Here is a 17,831-nt window from a genome sequence, read left to right as displayed (position 1 = left end):
GGGATGGTCCATGACCCTGTCACTTTTCAGAGGACTTGTTTCCTTTTCCTATTCAAGCTTTCTTATCTCCATCTTAAGATTGCTCAAATAGACCTGTAAAAGAGTATGTTGATTTTCAAGGTATAAACTCTAATCTCTGATTCTCCAAGGTTATATGAGTTTTTCCATAAAATTGCTATTTGTACTTGAGGTAGTGATCCTACAGCAGAGCTGTCTTTCCCTGAGCTTTCCTGTGGTGCTGTGCAGGCTCCTGGAAGCCCCCCACTCCCCAAAGGGGACTCCTCCACAGCCAAGGATGGTGTTGCAAGGTTTGGCCATTGCAAGAAGTTCCCAGTGCCTGTGATGGGCCTCCCAGTGAGGTGCTGACCTGCAGAAGGCAATGCAGGCTTCTTTGTTAATCTCAGTGGCCTTTGAATAAGTGTCTGAGGGTGTAACTTGTTACTGTGGTCAATCTATTGCATTTCTGCCACAGTCTTGCAATTACTTCTGTGTAAGTGAGGTCTGGCAGTGCTGAGTGAAACATTGTGGAAATAAAATCTCAAGCCTGCAGCTAGCCTATTTTGTGCCACTTAATCTAGTTGGCATGCTTTTTCCTTTTTGCTTCTTACAATGTTACCCAGAGCTCTTTTCTTCAAGAGTTAATCCATGCAGATTTAAATAGCATCAATCTCGATGATGCTTCATATTATTACTTCTGTATTCAAAACGAGGCAAAAAAGAACAGCAGCAGAAGAAAAATTTATATGTTGTCAGTTCCAAAAGCCTTCAAATGCCCTAAAGTTTGTAATGGAAGTAGATTGCTAAAAGGATCATAATTGACTTGATAATGGGCATTGCCCTTGAAAAGCAATTCCAAGATAACTTGCCTCAGTGCTGTGTTAATAATGAACTCTTTGTAATGCTCAACTGTTAATCCTAGTCTGGTTCTTACAAAACTAAAGAATTTATTATTTGTCTTCCAGAGGTCTTTAATCGTTAATTAGTGTAGGAATCTTGCTGTATTTGTTTGCCCTGAAAATCAAAATTGCTTAAATTTTTACTTTTTTTTTTTTTTTTTTTAGTGTCCTCTTTAATCAAGAGGAGCTCTAGGTGAGCTCTGGCCCCACAGTTGTATACAAAAGATGGATGTGACAGGCAGGGGCTTGTTCAGTGGGATTATTTAACTTTAGTTCATTGAAAGTATGGGGCCTTATCCCCTACAGTGCTTTATCTCCTTGAAAGACACAATTGAACTTTAATGGCTTATTTAGGGCAGTGAGAGCTTTTCTGTGTAACAAGCACTTGTGGGGTCAGGTGTGTCAACAGCTTTACAGAGCTGGAAATTAAGTGATTTAATGGAGACTTCTTCTTTCTTTAACACTTTCAACTGTATTTCCTTAGTGTTAGTTTGACTTAAGGACAGAGCTAAGGAACAGAGCTGTTACCACATATTTTAATGATTTTATTTAGACTTCAGTAAACTTTTAAACATTTGGGAAAGCAGTGTCAAAGTTGCCATGATGCATGTAACCAAATGGCAACACAATCACTGAGTTTGAAGAATTGCATCAAAATCCTCTTCTAACATGGAAGCAACCTACTGGATAGTCATCGGCATGAGAAGGTCCTGATCTAGTAACTCCTCTGTGTAAACCCCATAAGGTGTCTAAAGCAGTTGGCTTTGTTAATGAAAGTATTTGAGTGAGTTTGGATCCCTGGAGATTCAACTCAGCATATTTGATGGGGAAAATAATTGAATCACACAGTTTTCAGGAAAGGTCATAGTTCATGCAGGTTGTTTTTCTTGATGGCAGTAAGTCATCCCAAAGGTTTGTCTTCACATCCGTCTCACTTTAAAATACAGCGGAGGAGGAGATCAGTGTTGAGTGTTGGTGTTATGCATACCAGTTAGCCTTCATAGCCTGCTGCAGTCATTTGGAGGTGAAATACTGGCTTCACTGGATCCTCCTCTGGCAGGATAATGATAGACATGCATGCAGAAGGGGTGTGTGTATATGTATAAACCTACATATTTATACATGTCTTCATGCACTGCATTCTCTCAATACCCCATGCACACGCTTACTGTTAAATTTGTGCAAGCACATACAACACCTAGCTGTACACTGGTACTCCTGAACTCATGAAAGGTATAAGATGCTTACATTTGATATAGTGTCCAAAAGAAAATTTGGCAGGGTGATACAGCAGATGGATTAAAGATGGCAACTGATGGTTTATAATGCCAGCAAACATCTTCATCATCTTTATCTCCCTTAAAAAGGCTACAGGCAAAACATGTGCAGTGTATGAAACTGGGTATTAAGCAGTTGCTACAGAGGAGTATAGTCACTGGGAGTGAGTATTTGGACCATTGTGCCCATTTGCTTAGTGTGCTCTGGCTGACACACCTGGAAGCGGTCGCATCTGTGCTCAGCAATGAACCCCTCTTTTTGTGCTTTCTTTTGCAGAACCGTGAGAGCATCGGAGGGTCCCATCTACAAAGGTGTCTGTAAATGCTTCTGTCGCTCCAAAGGCCATGGCTTCATTACCCCTGCAGATGGAGGGCCTGACATCTTCGTACATATCTCTGAGTAAGTCGTCTGGGTGGCCAAGGAAGGCTGGAGGTTTGGTTTGCCTTAATTACTGAATGCTTTTGACATTTCAGATACAAGAATGGTTTATCATCTGTCACCCTTATCTCAGCAAAGAGTTATGCAGATGTTACTGGCAGCAATAGATTATGCTGTTCTTTTCCTGTAATACTATAAATCTGTTGAGTTAAAAACTAGATGATCCTGTCAAACCTTAGTATAAGTTGTGCAGTTTCACTCAGACCCAGAAACTTGCATTTACCTGAAACAAATCTATGCAGTATTCAGTTTTAATTTAAAGATTTATAACACTGAAAATTCACCACTTTTACTTTGCACTGCTTGTACCAAAGGTTAATTACCTTTACTGTTAAGAAAAGTTGTACTTTGTTACTTCCTTGAATTTATCTAGCTTCAGTTTTGAGCAGTTTATAACTAAAGCTTTCTCTGTTAAAGGGTTCATTAGTACCTCCACTTTTTTGCCTTGAACACACTGAGAACCATCACCTCTGAATCTGCCTTTTGATAAACGAAACAGATTAACCTCTTCAGGTCCCTCACTGAGAATTTTTTCTCCAGTCTAAAAGAGTCTTTCTAGTCTCTTTTCTAAGTGTGCTGTAGAATTTAAATATAATTTTAAAACAATAAACTGCACACATACTTTCAGTATATAGAGATAAAATCTCCTCTGGATTCCCATTCTTATTTCTCTTTCTGTACATCCCATAATCGCATTAGCCCTCTTGTCCCTAGTCCTTTGCTGAGTTGCTTATCTGCTCTGACCTCGGCATCCTTTGCAGCGTCAGAGTTTGGTGCAGTCCCAGATACAGTCTGGCATCCCCGACAGCAGCGTTTTCATTCCTAGATGTATGACTTCATATTTGGTTGCACTGCAGCACGTCTTCCTTGAACAGGCCCTGCCTGCCAGGGGATCCAGATCACGCTCCGTGACTGCACTGTCTTTGTTATTTATTGCTTGGCTAATCTGCAAGGTTTAATAGCCAATTTTGTATTTGTTTCTAGATTGAGATGTCGACCAGCATTGGGGCTGAAACTGGTCTCTGAGGGCATGTATTAAGATTGCTCGATGTTTATTCTCCAATAATCTCTTTTAGATCTGTCACCAGTTTTTAGTCTACATATTGTTTACAGTGTTGAAGCTGTATAATCCTTATTTGTTGTTTGGAGTCGTTATCCAGTGATAAGTCAACAAAAGTCTTACCAAAGTTACTGACATTGCCCCAGTTCTCTTTCCTGCTTGTGTGTGTAGCGTGTGTCCTTGGAGAAGGAGTACATTGGCCTTCTGTCCAGTTTTATGAAATGTTACTGCATGATGGGTGTTGGCAAGCCAAAGCTTTTTAGGTCTCATGGGTGCAAGTGGGCTGAGTGGTCTGACTTATGTGTTCAACTCAAGGAAATGTTATTTAACATCTTTTTCTTTCATCTAATACAAATGCACAATTTCTTCTTACTTCCTGCATAACTTAAAAATAACGCTTCTTATATCACAATTTAAAAATTCTACTGTGAACATCTAGTCTGACCTGACCTATACAGTTACTGATTAGCAAGGGTTTAGTTAAAACAGCCCTCTCACAGAAACATGAATTCGCAGCCCTCTAATGAATTCTTTTTAAAGAACTGTCTATTTTCTGTCTTGTTTTTTTTTCCTCTACATTTTCTCTTCTAATTAGTTTGGTAAAATTTTCTTCAGTTATGTGAAATTAACCCTTTTAAAACCCTGGAGATAACTTTTTGATTGGGGCTGCCCTTTGTCTGTACAAAATGTGAACTAATCTTTCAGGTGTTCCCCAATTCCTATCCTATGGCCCAACACATCTTTCTGGGCCCAAACTGCAGTACTTGATACTGGATGCACTAACTGCTCCAACCCCCTCCAATCGGCTATAATTCTTAGAAACTCCAGTGGTGTTTTTCTGTTTGGCTATTTAAGACTCCCATTTGTCTCCTATACTGAAATCCTTTATCACATTATGAAGAACATTTTTTTGGTCTGCTGTGATTTTGGTGGTCGGTGCCAGAGGCTCCCTCTCACAGGAGTCCCCTCTCATGGACTGTGCTAGTTATTGTATCGATCCCGCATGCTTTCAGAATGCTTTACCTGTGAGCCATCAATAAGGTGTATTTGAGTAATTGTGCCCTGAGTGTGGCATGCCGCCCTCCTCTTTCTTCCACGCACTCAATCTATCCTAAAAACACTATTGAATATGTCACCAAGGTTGTAAAAGTTCATGGGCAACCACACTCCTTGATGTATTTTCAGTGTGTTTATTTTGCTGAGGTGTGTCCGGTTCTCTGCTTGCTCTGGCCCTCACCCAGCCGTGCCTTCAGGCCACCCCTGCACGGGAAGGCTTCAGCAGAGAAAGGGTGAGAGCCCCTGCGTGGGCTCTGGCCCGCTCAGGTACAAGCTCCAGCTTGAGCCCCAGCTTCCCAGGTCTCAACTTAGTGCCCTACCTGCTGGACCAGGCTGCTGCTCTTCATTTTTAGTTTCTTCATTTCAGGCTGAGGCGGGTGGGGAGCTGTCTCTGTACGCCGCGCTGCAGTACGCCGCAGTCTTCCTCCAGCACGGCAGCTGACTTAAGTTCACTGTAGATGAGAAGGTGGGAGAGGCTCTGCTCTGCCCCGTCTGCTGCTGGAAGGCACCTGTGCCTTTCTGGCAGATGCTTTACCCAATGCACTCTTGACAATTTGAGTGCTGGGGATCCACTGCCTCCCTGGGCAATCTCTTCCTGTAATGAACACACCTGGCTTTTATTTGTTTCTGATATTTAACTGAGATCTCCCTCGCTTTCAATATGGCCCTTTGCTCCTTCTTCCATCTCTGCAGCAGGTAAATGAAGTCTTTCCTCTTTTTAAGCTTATCATTTATCTGCTCAAAGACTGTTTTTCTTGCTCTTTCAGAAATATTTTAGCAAGATTAGTTCATATTGTTCATTTTGTAGGACTGACAGATGTGCTTTATGCAGCTTGTCTAGCCTCAAGTCTGCTCCTTTGAAGCCAACAGGATTTATTTTTTTTTTTTCCCCTGTAGAACCAGGACTGGGCCACTGTTTTAAATGTTTCTTACATAGGTACTGTCTTGGAACTTAAATTCAGAAATAGCTGATGTTTCTGCCTCAACCTGTTAGTAAAAAGTGCTATTACTGAAGTACTGAAGGTTTCAGCACCTCGTGTTCTTTAACTACTCTGAGTGTTGGAATGGGCTGCCCAGGGCAGGGGGGGAGTCCCCATCCCTGGAGGGGTTTAAGAGTCGGGTTGACCCAGCGCTGAGGGATCTGGTGGAGTTGAGAACGGTCAGTATGAGGTTAATGGTTGGACTAGATGCTTGATGATTCTGTGATTCTGTGTTTGAGTTGTTGGAAATGTTTTTTTTAGTGCTAAAGGGTGATGGCATCACTGTCTTAATTCTGATGCAAGGCAGCACTGGAAAGACAAATTAGTAATGCCTTTCATTTCAGTTTATTTCACAGTGAATTAGAAACATTGCTCTTTATTAACAGGAATTGCTTATTGCAGCAGCATTCTGTAACCATCACTGTGGCTCAGGGGACTCCAATGACTCTGGTTTGTGTAGTGTGAGTTTTGAGATACTGCCTATCTTTATCATGTGATTCTTTTCTACCTATTTTACTCAGTTAAACCTGGATGTGAGAGAGACATCAATCTGTTCACTGTCTCAGTGCAGTATATAGGCATCCATTTGTGAAATGAAAGAGGATTGCTTCTCTTGAATCAGTTTTGCCTGAAAGCTAGGATTTCAGGAACGTGGATAAAATGGTACACTAGTTTGGATTCAGCAAGATAGACTGTTCCTCTGTGTTCATCATTAAGCTGTGATAATTAGTGAAGGTTTTGTGTATTGGGACCAGCTGCCTATCTTGCAGATGAATATGATTTTAAACATAAAAATTTAATTTGTGGAATTAATTTTCTTTTTTCCCTAAGCATTGGGGAGCTGTAAGGTGACACTTCAATGAAAATGTCTTCTGTAAAAGGGGATGTATGTTTCCCATACCTCTCCATTTGTTTTTGTAAGATAGTAACACTTAGAATGGCGTTTCCATTTCCATAAGTGAGCATTAGCCTAAAAATAAGGTCAAATATATGTGGCATTCAAAAGCTGCTTCACTTGACATCCATAAAACTTTAGATTTCAGTATCTGTGTGAGAGTTTAAGGTGAATGCGGGCATGTGGACGTGTTTGGAGCTTGCAGCAAAGCTGCATTACTGTGAAGCTGAACTTGTCAGGTATGGGTATACAATATAATAAATGCTAGTGTGAAATGCAGGTTTTAAAAGTGGTTTTTGTCTGTGTGGCTTTGTCCGTTTTAACGAGTGGCTCTGAAGACTGCAGAGAAGATTTGGTTTGGGTTTTGATAACACTTGTGTGGAGCCAATTCTCATTTTTAACTGATGAGCTACAAATGTACAAAACTGTACAATTAACCAGGGCAGCTTGGAGTTCTCTGGAAATGCTGACACTGATAGGTGGTAGTGTTTCTTTCTTTTTGAGCTGTCCTTGTGGGGCAGGTAGAGGCATGGTGGCAGCTCTGGTGGCAGTCACCACAGGTGGCAGCAGTTTTCTGACAGTGCTCATGGCACCTTCTTGGGTCAGTCTGCAGGTAAAGCTGTTGTGGTTTGAGTCCAGAGGGCAAGTGAGCACCATGCAGCTGGTCATTCACCTCTTCCGCCTCAGGAATGGGAATGAAAAAATAAAGCAAAAGGCTTGGGAACCAAGATAAGGGCAGGGAGGGATGACTCGCCCATTGCAGTCATGGGCAAAAGACAGACTCATTAGGGGAAGAAAACATAAGTTTAATTCAAACGCTAACACCACCACCACTCAACAGAGTAGGACAGTGAGAAGCATTATTGCTTCTTAAAAACACCTTCCCCCACCTCTCCCCTCTTCCTGGGCTCAGCTTTGATTTCTCTACCTCCTCCCCCTCAGCAGTTCAGGGGGCAGGGAATGGGGGGGTGCAGTCAGTCCTCCCACTCCTTCCTCCTCAGGGGGAGGGCTCCTCACACTCTTCCCCTGCTCCAGTGTGGGGTCCCTCTCACGGGAGACAGTCCTCCATGAACTTCTCCAACATGAGTCCTTCCCACAGGTCGCAGCCCTTCCCGAGCTGCTCCAGTGTGGGTCCCTCCCACGTGTTGCAGTCCTCGCAGCACTGAACTACAGTGGTGGGTCTGACTTGCAGCCGGGGAAGCTTCAAGAAGCTTCTCACAAGGGGCCACCACCATAACTCCTTCCCCCACTACCAAAAACCCCACCACGCACAAACCCAGCACAAAAGCATCTGCGGTTGAAACCCTGTACCACAACTGCAATGCCATCAGTGCTCGAGCTGGACGGGTTAGAGCCAGCTCACACACACCGACCTGAGTGGCTGTTCCTGCCTGCAGACACGTGGCCTGGCGCAGCGAGGAGGCTGTCACACCCTGGCCACCCCGCCGAAGGCACCGGCCACAGGCTCACTGCTGCTTTCCACGTTGCATGCACAGCGAGTCCTGCTTCCTTGTCTTTATTGGAAACACTTCTCAAGTTGGTATAAACAATAGTACTAGGAAAACATTATGGCTCGTTGAATGTGGTGAGATTTTGTTTTTCTCAGTTTAATACTTCGCCCTTCTCCAGAACAGAAAACAGAATGTGCTTGCTAGTAGAGAGTGTAAAACCCTAGTTGGCAAGCACCGGGATGGGGGAGTTGCTGAGATGGTAATTCCACATAATGTCTATGGAAAGCTGGAAGCAAATGCAAATTTATTTGCCTGGAGTGAAATTTTTTTAAAAGCCCTTGATTACCTTTTTAATAGTGACGTGTACTGTTAATGCTTTCATTTCCACCAGCCTGTATCATGATCCACTGTCACCAAATTGATGGTGTTATTGTAGGATCCATTCTGAGGACTGTATCCTTCTCGTTATCTTACCTCCTCCGCTGTTGTTTCACAGCAGGAGTAAGTCAACTCTCACAAATACGGGCTGGTTTGGTTGTTACTCAAATGTACAACTCTGGTGGCTTCAGTTTCGCTCTTGCCACTCTTCCTGTAGACGTGACACATTCCCAGAGCAGATGGGGAATCCCTGCCGTTCTGGGTGCTGAGGTCCCCTGCCTTGTGCGGGGGGCTGCTGTCTGTACAGCCAGGTTCATATCAGCCTTCCAAAGGGGGTCCTGAGGGCACGGACCAAGGAGGGGGGTGTGTGCCTGCCTGTAGCAGCAGATCAAATGATGTGCTTTAGAGCACTGCCTAAGAATCCCACTCTTCTGCTTTCCCAGTGTGTTTGGGAGTGGCACACTCTGGGCATTTGCATTTGATTGGGATTTGGCCTGAAGCCTGTGTAGCTGCAAGGGCAAGGCAAGGAGGTAGTTCACCAGAGAGCAGTGACGAATGACCGACCACACTTTTTTTTTTTCTGTAAAAAGATTTTATTTTGCAAAAGCAGCTGATTTAATGGAACAGAAAAAACATGGGCAGTGCTTGTGGGTTTTCTGCAGTTTGCTAGTACTTGGCTCTGAAGGGGAAAACGCTGCATTGCAGAGGCCTTGAGGCTGTTGTTCAGGCTGGATTCCTGACACCGTGCTTAAAGATGGCTTTGGAGAATTGATGCTATACTTCCTGTGGGAGGTTGACACACAGCACCCTTGGGTCCCTGGAGTTTGCTTTGCTTTGCTTGTGCATTGTGAGTGATCTCGGGAGATTATAGTGCCTGTAACTCAGGAGTACTGAACAGAGGTGGTCTCTCAGTGGGCTCCTGGGTGGGGATATGGTCCCGTTCTGCTGTTGCATCTCAGTTTCTGACTATGCTGGAGGTGCACCATCAGCTGCAGGGAGGAACCCAGCTGCGTCCCTGCCACTGTCCTGCTGCACTGAGGAGCTGGCTTTGAGCTTTTCATGTCTGTTGAGAGATCATCTTTTCACACTCCTTTCTTTCCTCTGATTTTCTGCCAGGTTACTATGTTTAATGCAAAGCATTAATGCCACGTCTCTTCTTCTGGCTCTTCTGTGATGCTCTTCTTCTGGTGGACTGTAAAAATATGGGTTGGAAATGAACTGATAATTATAAACAGAGAGCTGAATCTGAGGTGAGAGAATGAACCTTGCAGCCTCTCTGCCTTTTCTGTGAACTAGCAGCAAAACAGAGTCTGCAACTGACTGCTGCTGGGAAGCCAAATCTGAGCTTTCTGATTTCCTTCAAAATGCTTAAACTTCTTGACGATATACCTGCTTTGGGCTGCACACTTCCTTCCTGACGTGCTCTCTTTCTGGTGCCTTTCTGCATCTCTTGAAGTGTCTGAAATAAGTAGATTATCTGGGGTGGGGGGAGGAGAGGCAGCAGAATAACAGATCTTACTTGAGAGGAGTTTGGAAATGAATAGGACGTGAATAGCCTTTCCTAAGGGCTCCTCACACCCCACCCCCCTGCCCCGAGCTGGCTCAGAAAACTCAGGTTGCACTGGTGCATGCGGGAGACCCTGCTTGCTGTGGTCGTGACTGTAGCAAAACCTTCCCAGAATCTCCACCTAAATGGTATAAACAGATCAAAACCAAGACTTACACTCTACCTGCAAGCCAGGCAGTGGGCATTGGAAAAGACTCTGGCCACCTGAGGATGGATGTTCTTTGTGGTTAGTGAGCACAGAACATAACTGTCCTGAGCTTTGGTTTCCAGATGCAAACAGTAGGTATTATCGTGACAGGATTCAAGTTGGATGCTTGCAGGAACAAGCATTTTCTGTACCTCTGACTGAGTCCACACAGGCATCTTTGGAAAGCTCTGCCTCTTGTGATGACCAGTTTCTTCCTCATGGTGTGTGGTGTGCTGCTTGGTGTTGAACTAGCTGTTGAAAGTGGATATAGAGCCATAACTATCCCTGGATGTGGACTAAAGACCCAAGACTAGGCATCTCAGTAGAGAACTGGGCAAGAGGATGATGCATCCCCTATACTAGGAGGGAAGCGCAGCTTCTGTCCTAGACAAGGCAGCTTCTGGGAAGATCTCTCTGCAATGGCACAGAGACCGGGGCAGACCCGTAGCAGAGAGCTTGGATATTAACAGCTAGCATTCTTCCTTGTTCAGACCTCTTTCACACTTGTCTGTCCCAGTTACGAGTGTGACTGGTGGGTGAGAGGCAGCCCTGGTTCTGCTTTGCCTTACCAGCTGGCTTGGTAAGGTCATCGCTGGCTTTGCTGATGAATGCTGGAGCTGTCAGCTTACCCTGGGACTGCATGGGAGGGCATTCAGGATTAGTAACTCATAATAGTTCATTACTCTGTCGTGTCCTGCTGTTTAATAAAAATACAGGTTTCCTAGGAGGTGTGTTGAGGTGTTAAATGAGCTTTGAGAAGCCCACAAGATAATATGGCCCATTGATCCATGGGAAGCAGCTACGTGGTGTGATTGTAGCAGGCTTGTTGACCAGCAAGGCTCTGAATTCACTGAAAACTCTTGTTCAGAAATGTTTCCATGTGACTTAGTTTTTGTCTCAAGAGGTTTAACTAGAGCCCTGGAATATGAATAGCAGCTGTGAGAAGGAAGAACTAGAACATTCCTTATTTAGGTAATTTCCTAATAACCTCCCAGTGCCCTAAAAATAGTGCAGGATAAATGCTCCACTGTACCCGACTGGCGCTGAGCTGGGAAATGGGAGTTGCTGGATAATCTAAAACTCACTCTATTGTGTCTCACTCTGACACTAACATCAGGAAAGCATTTATTTTTAGCTTAATTTGTTGAAGTGTCTTAAAGTTCCTGGATACATAGATACCCGTTATTTTGAATAGAACATGCATACAAGTCTCTTAAATAGCAGTGAAAATCTTCACTTTTCTCTAGATCAACATTTAATATATAGTTAGGGTAAAACTAAAAAATACAGATCTAAAAATATTTAATCAATGTATAACATTAAAAAAGTCCGTATTTAACTTCCTCCACCAAATTATCAAGGTAACTTATACTGTATAGAGCGTGGCTGTTGTAGGCTGAATCTGTTCCAAGATCTCTGTTTACTGTCTCAGATCTTTTCCAGTTCATTTCCCTCCCAGCGCTTAAGGCAATTGCTTCCTGATGGAGGATCTTCCCGCAGCTTTGTGTAGGGCTCTGCCTCCAGTGCAATATCATCTCATCATCTTTCAAGTGTCATTATATTGTGCTTTCTTGACACCACCAGAAGTACTGCACGATCTGGATGTTGTTTGTTCCTGCTTCCAAGCATCGTGTAGTGATAACAATGCTGGAGTAAGGCTGCATCTATGCCAGAAGTAGCATTTGGTGGGCAAACACTATGCTGGGAACACTGTTCGCAACAGGTTTACTCAGGCTGCAAACTAAGACCTTTGTCCCCTTGCTTTTCATGTGCACTGGGGGCAATGAGTTAATAGTCTCCTATTCAGTAGGCACCAAGAATAACTGGTAATCAGAAAGGTGCCGGGAAGAAAAGAATATCTGATCTGTGGGAGAAAAGTTTAAAGGCCAAAAGCAGAAAATGAAATTCAAGCTGTTTGTGGCCACAACCTTTTTACACAGCTATGCAAAGAACAGGCCTGGTCTTGATGGGGTAAGGTCACCTCAACAAGCAGGGAAAGAAATAAGACAAACTAGGGGATGACAAGAAGCCATTATTGGGGTTGAATGAGGTTTTATCACAAGCTTCAGTCTCTTGTAGTTAGTTTGGTTAAGGAAAGAAACCAAGAAAGGATCTGATGCTGTCAGCGTGATGCTCAGCCCTGTAGGAAGTGCTTTCTGGTGGAGAAAAGTATAATTTTATGAGTAATGTTTAGGGCTTAGCAGACTTAAGGGCTAATGTGATCTGTTTAGTAGAAAGGACAGGAGTAATTAACCTCATGATTCAAGTCTTAAGAAATTTGGGTCAGCAAATGTTTTGGGTTTGTTTTTTTTTCCCCCCTCTGTGCAGACCCTAGACAGTACCCTGAACAGTCATCTAACAAGTGCTGAGGGATGCAGTGGCTTTCAGTGATAGCTGAGACTCCTCCAGTGTGGGCTAGTCTCTTTGCTTCTCCTCTCTCTGACTGCAGCCTGTCATACATTAGGCATACCATTTCTGTGTGTATTGATGCAGTTGTTCTTAATTTCTTGGAAAAACAGGACCGCTTTGGTTACCAGTACATCTACAACCCCCTTCTTACCAGAACTCATCCTGGTATATATTCATATTTCAATTTTAAACCAAACTCACACCAACAAAACGCTCATCCTTTTTTTTAGCACTTAAGCTGTACTTCTCACTTGAATGTGAAGATTCAAGTGATACCTAATTTATCTGTTTTTCAGGAGATTAAAACCCTGCCTTTGTGTATTGGCACATCTTTGGTGCTTCAGGAGACAGTGTGAATCCACTTTCCTTCTACATTGACCATACCCACTGATATCTTTTGCAGATTTCGATGTTTATTTCGCTAACTGCATCTCATCCTGTTTTACAGGAGCGTTTAAAAAACACGTAAGGTTCCTGTTTGTTAGAAAAAACCTTTCAGCCAAACATGAGATCCCTTCCTGGGCAGGGCATCCGTTTCATTTGATGCCAGCAGAGTGGTGACTCTGAGCTTACCGCTCGCTGTGCGTGTTCAGCCTCTGTGCAGGAATCAAAGGCAGTACCTGGGGCTGTGAAGTGGGCGGCTATAATGTCAAGAGGAGATGCTGCCTTAGTTCCAGCCCCATGTAACTGCTCTGCCTGGGCTCCCCAAAACACTGTCTGCAGCTGGTCCCAGTGCTTGAGGCCACATGAAGAAACATGTTTCATTACGACTTGTTTCGGTGGCTCAGCTGTACTTGAGTCAGTGTAGACTTTCCGCTTCAGCTGGTATTGTCTACATTCATTACATCTGAGCTGGGAAATGTTTCTGCTCGCTGTGTTTTGCTAGTCCTGTGTTCCTTTGTACGGATAAAATGCCTGTTGCTGTATTGCCTTCCACTGAAGGAGGCTGTCTTGCTCAGGTGGACTGACATCCTGCATGGCTTGTGTTGTGAGTTAGCGCTCATGGCAATGTGGTTTTAGCTCAATAGCAACAATTTTTTTGGCATCATGGGATCATTCAAGAGATTCAAGTTGGAAAAATGTCTTTTTTTTTTTTTTTTTACATGGCATTCCTATTTTCACTCGTGGTTTGACCCTCTCCTGTGTCTCTTCTTGGGCCTTCATGTTCACTTGTCAGGCTCTGTGACAGTACAAGTAGCATCTTCTCATCCTTGCTTGAAATCTTCTGTTTCAAAGTTAAGATAAACTGCAGAGAATTTGGTGGCAATACAGTAAGTATTAAATCTGTTAAAAATGGGGGAAGTGGAATATAAATGAAGGCAATGACTGAAGAGGACAGCCACAGCAAGAGTACAGATGTGGGAGCTTGAACATAGTCTGTCCAGTGTGATGCAGGGCTGGGCTGACAGGTTGACCTGGAGACTTTGAAAGTAAATAAGGGTCAGTCTGATCAGCCTGTGTGGGGAGGAGAGGGCTGTCAGATCTGATAAAGGAGGCTTTATCTTGACTTCTCTGTAAATATTTTTTCGGCCTTCCATTTACTGCCATTTTCCCAGGCACTGCTCTGAAGAGTTCAGCTTGGGACATGCCCTCTTGGGTCTGATTCCTGCAGTCACAGGCAGCGCTGGAGTAGGGGTTTAGCCCAGGGAAATAAAGCCTGAAGGACATGTTTCAAGTCCCAGGCCTTGGGAATGCCTTTAACTCTGCTTAGCAGGTTTTAGATCCATATTTAGATACAGGAGCATTTTCAATATCATGTTGATACAATCAGTTAGCAAACAATGACTTTTCTTCTGAATTTCCCATGGGAGAAGTTATAATTTATGGGTCAGTTTTAGCTTCCCTTGTACATGTGTGCTTACCCTGTCTCACCCCTGAGTACAGGCTGCTTCTGCTCAGCTGCAGCCCGGTGCATCAGCTCCCTGAGCAGCAGTCGTGATGCACAAGTCCAAGGGGAGCAGAAGCTGAGGCAGCCCTCAAAGGGGGAATGGTGGGGGAGAGGGAGTGCAGGAGATGAAGCTGAAGAAGTTCTGCATAACTGGGGGGGGAAACAAAATGTGGTATGAAGTTACAACTGGCAGTAAGGGCCAGTATATTTACTTGCTGTCAGTCCTACCAGTCTTTCCTGCAGTAGAGAAGCTGTAGCAGTAATGGATCAAAACATAAGAGTGGATATGAAGGGCACTGCTAAAATCTTGCATTTAACAGAAACGTGTAGGGTAAAATTCCTGGGTGGTGTATGTTCCCAGTATGCTCTCAACAAAGGCAAATAACAAACCCAACGGTGCGTGCCAAATTTCTGACCTGGAAGACTTCCCCGCCCTGCCCCCTGAACCCAAGTCTTACCCCCAGTGTAATATGAGTACACAAGCAAGTCATACCAATTAGGCATCCGGTAGAATTTATAATTAGCGTTTATCTGTTCACAAATACAAAGGCTGATGAAAAACACTGAAAAAAAACCCCCTCAAACAAGAAATCTAGAGCCTAGGAGGTTGTCAGAGCAGGGGAACCTGAGCATGGGATTTTGTAGGTATATTTAAAGAAAGGTGAAGTAGCATCCTTTCAACTGTCAGAGAATCTTGGTAATGCAGGTTGGAAGGCATCGCTACCTGTCTTCATTGCTGCATGCTGGGATTTTTATTAAAAAGCTTTGATCTTGAACACAGTGGTAGAGGCGAGGAAGGCTGTTACCCTTTGCAGTTCTCTGTTTCATCAGTACATCATTCTGAACAGAAGGTGACAGCCCTTTTGCCGTTTCCCAGTGGTTCCAGAGGACTCGCATCCCACGTCATCACGCTGATAGAGGCTAGGTAGGAGTGAGCGACTCTTGGAAATATTCCTGATTGCTGGATGAGTTTCTGTGACCCTGATGCGTTACACTGCAGAACTCTCTTTTCACAGCAAGTAATTTTGAAATATTTGACACTGTGTCTTACTGGGGCTCTTTTTTTTCATACCACAGACAAACTGTGTTATGGTGGAGTAACATAAAGGTAAAAATCAATGACTGGCATGATATAATCCTTCTTTAAAAAAAAAGAAGAAAACCCCACTCAAACTTCAAAAGCTTAAGTGAGAGGAGATTTAAAAAAAAAAAAAAAAACAACACAACTTCTTATAGTTTAAAAAAACAAATCCCCAAATGAAGTGCTGAAGAGTGTCAGCCCTGCCCTCTAGTGCTGCCAGTGAGCAAGAGGTTATGGCATGGTTCACAGCAATGTTGTCCAAGGCTGGGCTCACCTGATTATTTTTTAAGGCATATTAGAGAGTGAGTTTTTTGTATTTGTGTTTTTTTTTTCTGGTTGGTTAATATTTTAGCGTGGTGGTGGTGTTTATAGTGTTTTCCATGGATTTTTCTGCAAGACAAGTGCTTTGGTGGATGATGGGCTCTATAAACAAACTTGGAGTATCTTGAGCACCTAAGATAATCATTATGATAAAAATTTAAAAAAGCTGCAAAAGAGTAAGAGTGTTTATGTGATTTATGATTAACTGAAGCTTCCCATCCACAGTATTGAAGGCGAATACGTTCCTGTGGCAGGCGACGAGGTCACCTACAAGATGTGCACCATCCCTCCGAAGAACGAGAAGCTGCAGGCGGTGGAGGTGGTGATTACCCATCTAGCTCCTGGAACCAAGCACGAGACCTGGTCGGGGCATGTCGTCAGCTCCTGAGGCGTCCCAGAGGGAGCGCGGCTGCTGCCTGCGTGGTCACTGCTTAACAACTGGCTGCGGGGGACTTGTCCTAAGAATATTCTACGTATTGTGTGGGAGGAAATACTGCATTGTCAATAAAGCAGAAGCAGGCCAAAATTACCATTTTTACAGCTGGCCTGAAAAAAAAAAAAGGCAATTCAAATGCTAATGAAAAAAATCTAGCGTAATGTGTTTACAAAAAATGTATTTTAAAGAGACCTAGTTTGTGTGCTCGGTGGAGGAGGGGAGGTTTGGTGTTGTTTTTTTATCTTGTGAACTGATTCCAGGAAATGCCCAGGGGAATCAGGGAGAGGTGTGAAGGAGAGCTCTTCTAGCGCAGACAGCCATAGCAGAGGCACAACTCCAAGGCCCTGGCGGTGTGTGAACACTGTGTTCCCTTGAGCTGCCCTTCTCTAAGGGTTGGAGTACGCTTTCTGCCGATAACAGTGCCTGAATGCCTTGCCTTGGGAGAGAGAAAGCGTGTTCGTTGCTGCCATTTGTTTTCCTCGTGGAAGGAAGTTCACAAACAGAGCAGCTGCCGCAGGGTGTAAAATCTCCATCTGGTGGTTACGCTCAGATGGCCACGGCTGGGTGCCCTTCAGGTACACCGTTTGCAAACGGCATGTCTGCGGATGTGTGGAATATTGTGGTTTTAAAGCCTGGATTGTTTGTGAATTTACTTAGGTGCCTTGATGGTTGATTAGCAACAGATTTTATAGGCCAGTATTTAAAAAAAAAAAAAAAAAAAGGCAAAAAGCAAACCAAAATTTAAAAAATGTGCTTAAGGGTAAGTGGTAGAAAGCTGTAGAGTAGTAGAGTGGATACTTCATAGCCTCTGACTGTGTCTGAATTTAGACAAAGCTGAAGATGACCTTCTTGATTGCATATAGTTGAATGTCTGCTATGGTATTCCACTGGGCAGGCAGTGTAACTGTGCTTCTGAAAAGCAAGTTGTATGCTGTTCAGATGACTGTGTATAAAATACTGTGTGTTACTTAGTAGGCTCAGCTGTCTCAGTGAAGTAGCTTCTCCAGCTGTTTCCCTGGAAAACTTGCTTGGTAGGATGTGATATGGTCACCCTTGCTCTGACTCTTCTCTGCCTGCAAGATTTTGTGTAGTTGTAGTGCAACTAACTTAGCTCTGTTCCTATTTGCTTTCCACATCTTTTTTTCAAATGAAGTGTTTTTCTCTATGTTCCTAACTGGATTTTTATTGACTTTGCAAATAAAAAACAATAAAAAAGATGGCATGATACTTTTCTGTTAGTTGTGTGAAACAGTATAACTTCAGTTGCCTATTTGCAGTGCTTGCTGCCATGAAATGTGTTTAAGGCTCTTTCATGGCAGATGATCTGTTCCGAGCTCTGACCTGGGGAGAGCACAGATGTACCGAGGCTGGTGACTGCTGCCATGGCTTGTTTTACCTTAGCTGTACCTGTATTACACCATAGTGTGCTATAATGACCAGCCTGTAGTGGGGTTTTGGGGTTTTGTTTGGTTTTTATTAACCGTAAGACTTAGTAGTGGTGGATTTAACA

The 17,831-nt window shown here is 43.6% G+C and overlaps 1 protein-coding gene across 5 annotated transcripts in view; it reads left to right on the top strand.

Annotated features, from left to right (window-relative positions):
* LOC141919135 (calcium-regulated heat stable protein 1-like) overlaps positions 1–17,548 on the top strand; it is a 73,574-nt gene extending 56,026 nt beyond the window's left edge. For all 5 annotated transcript variants that reach the window (XM_074814127.1, XM_074814125.1, XM_074814126.1 and 2 more), the window contains 2 exons: positions 2,451–2,573; positions 16,111–17,548. In XM_074814127.1, coding sequence (XP_074670228.1) covers positions 2,451–2,573; positions 16,111–16,273 — 286 coding nt within the window. In that variant the 3' untranslated portion in view covers positions 16,274–17,548. The remainder of the gene's footprint in view (positions 1–2,450; positions 2,574–16,110) is intronic.
* The last annotated feature ends 283 nt before the right edge of the window (positions 17,549–17,831 follow it).

The sequence above is a fragment of the Strix aluco genome, unplaced genomic scaffold, assembly GCF_031877795.1.
Source record: "Strix aluco isolate bStrAlu1 unplaced genomic scaffold, bStrAlu1.hap1 H_1, whole genome shotgun sequence".
Classification (NCBI taxonomy): Eukaryota; Metazoa; Chordata; class Aves; order Strigiformes; family Strigidae; genus Strix; species Strix aluco.
The sequence above is the reverse complement of the archived record's forward strand: the minus strand, read 5'-3'. Positions and strand labels throughout refer to the sequence as shown.